This window comes from Mus caroli, chromosome 4 (genome assembly GCF_900094665.2).
Source record: "Mus caroli chromosome 4, CAROLI_EIJ_v1.1, whole genome shotgun sequence".
In the NCBI taxonomy this organism is placed as follows: Eukaryota; Metazoa; Chordata; class Mammalia; order Rodentia; family Muridae; genus Mus; species Mus caroli.
This window is the reverse complement of record NC_034573.1, coordinates 119,410,961-119,418,163: the sequence shown is the minus strand read 5'-3', so window position 1 is coordinate 119,418,163 and position 7,203 is coordinate 119,410,961. Positions and strand designations below refer to the sequence as shown.

The 7,203-nt window shown below is 51.3% G+C and overlaps 2 protein-coding genes across 5 annotated transcripts in view; one reads left to right on the top strand and one right to left on the bottom strand.

The window, feature by feature from the left end:
- Positions 1-2,081, top strand: part of Dcdc2b (doublecortin domain containing 2B) — a 5,470-nt gene extending 3,389 nt beyond the window's left edge. Inside the window, exons 3-7 of the mRNA XM_021161240.2 lie at positions 308-454; positions 530-569; positions 1,044-1,179; positions 1,644-1,747; positions 1,986-2,081. Coding sequence (XP_021016899.1) covers positions 308-454; positions 530-569; positions 1,044-1,179; positions 1,644-1,747; positions 1,986-2,081 — 523 coding nt within the window. The remainder of the gene's footprint in view (positions 1-307; positions 455-529; positions 570-1,043; positions 1,180-1,643; positions 1,748-1,985) is intronic.
- Positions 2,082-3,017: 936 nt separating this feature from the next.
- Positions 3,018-7,203, bottom strand: part of Tmem234 (transmembrane protein 234) — a 7,527-nt gene continuing 3,341 nt past the window's right edge. For 2 of the 4 annotated variants that reach the window (XM_021161111.2, XM_029476667.1), the window contains exons 4-5: positions 3,610-3,702; positions 3,018-3,330 (exon numbers count right to left, since the gene is read on the bottom strand). In XM_021161111.2, coding sequence (XP_021016770.1) covers positions 3,239-3,330; positions 3,610-3,702 — 185 coding nt within the window. In that variant the 3' untranslated portion in view covers positions 3,018-3,238. Of the gene's footprint in view, positions 3,334-3,609; positions 3,703-7,203 lie in introns of all 4 variants that reach the window. The other 2 variants (XM_021161110.2, XM_021161112.2) reach the window with 1 other exon arrangement.

Sequence of the window (7,203 nt, the reverse complement as noted above, 5' to 3'; positions counted from 1 at the left end):
GGCTGTACATGAGTATGGAACAAGGGAGAATGCATCCTAAGGAGCACCACTGTATGTGTCTGCTCCTGGGGAGGGTGTGTGCTGTCCAGCAGGCCTTCCTCCTGTGCCCCCGAGGACATCTATGTCCATGTCAAGTCCCATGACCCAGGACAGCTGTGTTCCCTAACCCAGCCCTTCTAGTCAAGGCAGAGCCTAAGTTGACTGTTGCCTGGAGGACCAGACTCAGGTCCTCTGCTGGAGCACAGTGCCTACTGGGTAGGAAGTAGCCTTTCACCCACCAGCTCTTTCTTGTTACCTCCCCTCGCAGACTCTGCACCCTCGAGGGGCTTCCACTGTCCACAGGGACTGCTCTGGTGAACGGCCATTACTACGTGGCTGTTGGAGAAGAAGAATTCAAGGCCCTCCCCTATATGGAGCTGCTGGTGCCCAGCCCCTCTCTGTCCAGGGGCTGCTGGTAGGTTTGTCTGAGGTGGTGGATCAGAGGAAGTGAGTGCCCTCTGACCCACCTCTAACCTCCCCTTCACTGCAGGTGTCCTCCAGGCCTGAAGTACAAAGCCCACAGGAAGAGGGTAGGTGTCAACCGGAACACCCGCACACCACACCCCATGCACCTGCTCAGCAAGCCTGAAAAGCCAGGATTCCATCCCTCCCCGTTCCTTGGGGGTGGGAACTGAAGTTCTCAAGCCTAGGCAAAAAGGCCTCCTCACGAGGCTGGGTGTTGGAACTGGTTACTGGGCAGAGCAGGGCCCAACCTTCCACTCACCGCCCTGTTCAGGCCTCTATTCCTCCAGATGAGCCAGTGCATATGTGGCCCAAGAGTAGAAAGCAGCCTGGTTTCACTGGGCATCTCTGAATGCCAGCGTCAACTCAACTAATCCTGGATAGACAGCCTGATAGGAATGAAGGCAGGCAGGCAGGCTGCAGGCTATGAAGGCACATGGCCTCTCCCAAGCTTGCACAGGCAGCAAGGCACACCGAAGCGTAGACTGGGAAGCGAGAAAGATGAAAACATATGAAGCTCTAACCCAGTGTCCCATATGTAGGTCCAGGGCTACAAGGCCTCAGCAGCCCAGCCTTCTCCAAAGGAGGCAGGGGAAACTGGACCATCCACTTTCTATGCCTGGCCCCAGCAGCCCTGGCAGCCCTGGAGCAAGCTCCCTGCTGTCTCATCTGCATCAGGTGAGGGGGCCCTTTGTATCAGCACACCTGTGCTTACACACACTAGGAAAGCTCTAACATCTGATGTGAGAGGATGGGCCTTGCTGCTGCTGGGAGATGTCTGCAGCAGAATGTGTCAGCAGAACTATGTGCCACCTCTCTACCTGCATGTCCCTTGCTTCTATTTCCGTCTGTATTCACTATTGTGTGCACACACGCACATGGGCACATGCAGGCCATGGCCGTCTGTATTCACTGTTGTGTGCACACACGCACATGGGCACATGCAGGCCATGGCTGTGTAGAGGTCAGAGAACAACTCTATGGAGTCAGCTCCCTCCTTCCACCGTCACACGGGCAGTCACCCTCCGAGGCGTTGGCGAATGTGGACACAGCTGCGGGGGACCAACTGGTGTAGCAGGTGAAGGCACAGGAGCCTGAGGGCCTTACAGCCTGGGCATCGGTCAATGTTGCCTCTTTATTAGGAGTTACAGGAGTGTATGGGGCTCCATACCCGAGGAAGGAGACAGCTGGGGCTCAGGAAGTGAATGAGGATGAGAACACACGCACAGAGGAGCCTGTGGATCAGGTAAGCCCATCACACGGACACCAGGAAGCCTTATGATGGGCAGAGATCTGAGCTAAAGTCTGGTCTCCAAGGCACATCTTCCTGATGGCTAAGCAGATCTAAATCTGAAAGCCTGGCTTCCTGTTTCCCTTGTGAGGCGTTCAAATATCCAGTAGTCTCCTTTCCTGGTTGGGGACCTCTGGCAGTCCATGCAAATTGGACACACACATAGCTCTGTATGTCTCCACACATCCACCAGAGGGCAGCAGAGACAGTAGAAGAGGCCTTGTCTGCGCAACACCAGCCTGGGCCTGAAGCTGTAGCCCCAACCTCCGCCCATGCTCCTCCATCTTAAGAGCTGGGAGCTCCACATACAAACTGGGGGACAACCACTCCCAGCCACCTCTGTCCCCAGCCCTCAGGAACCTGTTCTGGAGAAGCCATGCCTCCTGGGCTCACAGTAGGTGTGGCCTCCTCAGTCACAGGCTCATGCGCAGGTTCTGGGGAGGCTACTTCCTCATGTGATCCTGCCAGAGACACTGCAGACTCAACACAAATAAAACATTTGCTCAACTTTGTTTGCTGTAGATTTATTGAAAGCTGCTGCTGGCCAGATGTTTGCTGCAGCTAGGTGGTGTCCGGCACACAGCTGTCTACTTGAGGGGCTGACAGTTGAGCATTTTGCCCAGGGCCAGCTTGTTTTTCTTCCAGCTGACATTGTGATGTAACTTCTGTCCCCAAATCCCACCTTCAGTCAGCCAAAGCACTGTAATGGAGCTGTAGAGGCTTCTGGCCATTCCTGGTTGAGACTGCAGCCAGCCCTTTCATGAAATGGAGGCGCTGTGTGAGGATGCTGACAGTCTACAGCAGGTAACGGAGGCTGGGTAACAGCTGCCTGAGGTGGCAGCAGGAAGACAAGATGGCGGCTGAGGGTGGCTGTACAGTCTCCAGTGCTAAATCCTTTTAATGCTTTTCTTCTTTTTGGTTTTCCAAGACAGGGCTTCTCCGTGTAGCCCTGGCTGTCCTGGAACTTGCTCTGTAGACCAGGCTGACCTCAAACTCACAGAGATCCACCTGCCTCTGCCTCCTGAGTGATTAATGAAGTATACCACCATGCCTGGCTCCAGTGCGAAATCTCAACCGTGGACCCACTAAAGGTTACAAAACCTTCCCAGTGCTGCCCTTTGTCTTGTTTGTTTGTTTTTGTTTTTTTGTTTTTTTCCGAGACAGGGTTTCTCTGAGCAGTCCTGGCTGTCCTGGAACTCACTCTGTAGACCAGGCTGGCCTTGAACTCAGAAATCTGCCTGCCTCTGCCTCCCAGCACTTTGTTTGTTTTTTTGAGGCAGGGTTTCTGTGTAGCCTTGGCACTCTGGAGAGTGTGTTTCTTATTGTGATCCCTGAGATAGATGTGATCTGAGAGATGAGAGAGGCAAGCTGGCCAATCATTCTGCCTACACCTTGGTGCCCAGCATCCACTGAGCACAGCAGAGCTGACGATCGGGGAAGGCCCACTCAGGAGGGCGAGGGTTGGCCCTGGGTCTTGATCACCGAGCTCGTGATGCACACAGTGATCCCAGTGATGGTGAGCACCATGCCAGCCACTGCTTCTGAGACGGAGAACCCATCAAGGGATTGGGGTCAGTGGGGCCAAGGAAGAAGACAAGATGGTGACCCCTGGTCCTGGTTCTCATCCCAGCCCCTGCCCCCAGATTGCTCAGGGAAAGGAGACTGCGGGCCACAAGCAAGCAGGAGAGCTGTGGTAGAACAAAGGGCAGCACAAGGGAAGGCCTCTCCTCACCACCCATGGGAGACAGAATCGGGAAAATGTTCATGTATGCCAAGGCCCAAGCAACCATGCCCTGACGGGCAGCCACCCAACTTACCTTTACCACCAATATCTTCTCCAAGGACCTTCCCAACAATCAGTGTAAAGACGATGGCCAGAGAGTTGCAGATGGGCACAGCTAAGGTCAGATCTGAGCAATTAGGACAAGAAAAATTCCTAGAATGTCTTTCTCAGGACAAAATATTTGCAACATGCCCTCTTCCCTCTCCACTTCATCACCGTCGGTCACCACAAGATAGTCACAGGGTTTCTCTGTAGCCCTGGATGTCCTGGAACTCACTTTGTAGACCAGGCTGGCCTCGAACTCAGAAATCCGCCTGCCTCTGCCTCCCAAGTACTGGAATTAAAGGCGTGCACCACCACGCCCGGCTACAGTGACATGTTTTTTAATTCAATCACTCTGGAAGCAGAAGCAGGCAGATCTCCGAGTTCAGGGCCAGCCTGTCTTCCTCAGGAGTTCCAGGACAGCTGGACTACATAGCAACATTCTATCTGGAAAATAAATAAAACTATGACCCATGAAGCAGATGCTGAGAAACAGAGCTGCAATCCCAGCCACAAGGAGGCTGAGGTAGTAAGATCAAGTTTGAGGTCAGCCTGGGCCACATAGCAGGAATATTAAAAAGGAGAGGACGGATACTGGGGACATATTGGTCAGTAATGAGCCTGCTAAGCACAGCGATCTGTGTCTGGGTCACCCCAGCACTTGTGTGGAGGTTGGGAAAGGTTGGACAGTGGTCTGCAGAGGAAATCAGGAGTCTTGGGGAGAGAATGAGTCAGAGGAGGTCCTTGGGAGTCTCAGCTCGGACTTAGGGCCTCCTTTCTTCACACAGGCTTCACAGAACACAGACAGACACTGATTATCCAGGAAGTACGGATCATGTGTTTGAGTTTTTCATTACATGTACAGGGTAACAGGTTCAGTCACAACTAGAAAATACAAACAGTTGCCAGGCAGTGCTGGAGCATGCCTTTAATCCCAGCACTTGGGAGGCAGAGGCAAGCAGATTTCTGGGTTCGAGGACAGCCTGGTCTAAGAGTGAGTTCCAGGACAGTCAGGGCTACACAGAGAAACCCTGTCTCGAAAAACAAAAACAAAATAAAAACAAAAAAAGACTTCTTGAAAGACTCAGACATAATTTTCTCAGGAAAAGACATAAGATGAATTATAATACAGAAAGTCCCCAAAAAGGCAACAGACACAGAGACCAAAACCAAAAGAGACAGAAAGACAGCGATGGCAGCATTCGGCTCAGCTGTGCTGGAGCTGTGTCAGACAGCAGTGCTGGCTTCGTGACTTTTGCCGTTTCCAGTTAACATGGCTGAGCCACACAGAGAAAGGGCTCATTTCCACAGAAGTGACTTGAGTTAGGCTCAGGGCTGCCTCCAAGTTCAATGCTTCATCAGAACTCAGCATCAACACCTGACCTCTGAGGTCTGACACCAGCCTCGCTGTTTGCTTCCTTTTTTTCCCCCATGAATTAATTTATTCACTTTACATCCTTATTGCTGCTCTCCCCCCACCCCCAATTCCTCCTTCCCTTTTCCTCTAAGAAGGAGGAGTCCCACCTTGGTATCCTCCCTCCCTGGCACATCAAGTCTTTGTAAGGCTGGGTGCATCCTCTCCCACTGAGACCAGACAAGGCAGCCCAGTTAAAGGAATGAGATCCACAGGCAGGCGAGAGCTTTAGGGTCAGCCCGCTCCAGTTGTGGAGGCCCCTTCCTTTCTCTCTTTAGGATTTAGGTGTGTATGAGTATTGTGCTTTCATGCATGTGTTGTGCCTGTGGAGGTCAGAAGAGAGTGTCAGAACCTTCTGGAACAGTGTGTGTCATCATTCAGTGCTGGGAATTGAACTGGGGTCCTCAAGAGGAAGAAGTTCTCTTAACTACCGAGCTACCTCCCATTCCTGCTTAGATAATAAAAATAAGATCCTGACAAGTCCCGAGCTCACATTTGCATTCCCAGCACTTAGGAGGCTGAGACCGGAAGACAGCCAGGAGTTCAAGGCCATCCTGGGCTATACCTGAATTCCAGCCTGGGCTACAGAGTGGGATCATTTCAAAACCAACAGCCAGGCATGCTGGTACACATCTTAGTCCAAGCACTCAGAAGGCAAAGGATGTGTATCTTTGTGAATCTGAAGCCAGCCTGATCTTAGGACAGCCAAGACTGCACAGAGAGAACTAACCTTAAAACAATACAAGGATGAGGTCTTTACCCTCAAAGAGAATGGAGATTTCAAGGCCACAGGATAGACAGGCACTCAGGCACAGCAGAATGAGTGTTCGAGCATACCACTCAGCTCCCAGTGTTAGCACTTGCTGGGCGCTCTGTGCACTGTGACACATTTCCACAGCACTTACCACTGTTATAAGGGAAACAGCGACTGAACAAAGTCATATACTCAAAAGCTTAAGGTTTCTGTTTAGAGAGGCTGGCCAAGGGATGGTAAGATGGCTCAGTGAGTAAGGATGCCTGCTGTCAACCTGACTTTGCTCTATAGGAGCCACATGAAGGGCCAAATGCTGTTTTAAAACCTCAACAGCCCCGGGCGGTGGTGGCGCATGCCTTTAATCCTAGCACTTGGGAGGCAGAGGCAGGTGGATTTCTGAGTTCGAGGACAGCCTGGTCTATAGAGTGAGTTCCAGGACAGTCAGGGCTATACAGAAAAACCCTGTCTCAAAAAACCAAAAAAAAAAAAAAAAAAAAAAAAAACCCTCAACAGGCACAGGTACGCTAACATACTCATACTCACACACATACACATGTAATAAATATTTAAAAATCATGAGAATCCAGAGAGATGGTGCAGAGATTATGAGCACTACATGGCGAGTCACACCGCTGGCTGCCCTCACACTCTATGTAGCTGAGGCTGACCTCCGCTGACCTGAGCTCCTGGCCCTTGTGGTTTCACTTCCTGAGTACTAGGATTGCAGGTATGACTACAACGCCTGGCTGCTCCACTTTTAATGAACACCCTAAATTTGATCCCTAACACTGAAAGACAAAAGCTTCATAAACAAGCTGGGCAGTGGTGGTTCATGTTTTTGATCCCAGATCTTGGGAGGCAGAGGCAGGCAGATCTCTGAGTTTGAGACCAGCCTGGTCTATAAAATGAGTTCCAGGACAGTCAGGGCTACACAGAGGAACTGCTTCAAAATACCAAAAGTAAGTAAGTAAGTAAATAAATAAACAACCAAAAAAATTAAAAGAGTCATAAATAACAATGCCACCACGTGATTAGTTCAGCAGTCTTTCTCAGCAGGAACTGCATTAGGCCCTAGGCTTGAAACTTGGAAAACCAACACCATGTGGCGGGCAGAGGTCTAGTCATCAGGCTCACTTGGAAAACCAACACCATGTGGCGGGCAGAGGTCATCAGGCTCACTGGTAGGTGCTGCTACCTGTGGAGCCCTCTCCCTTTAGTTTTATAAGACAGACCCTCAAGTATCCCAGGCTGCTTCGACTAAACTTGCTATTAGCTGAGGGTGGCCCTAAGCTTGTGATCGTCCCGCCTCTACCTTCTAAGGACCAGGATGACAGCCATTAAACAGCATGAGAGTTTTCCAGACACTGGGGTGGAGCCCAGGGCTTCATGCATGCTGGGTAAGCACTCTACCAAAGGAG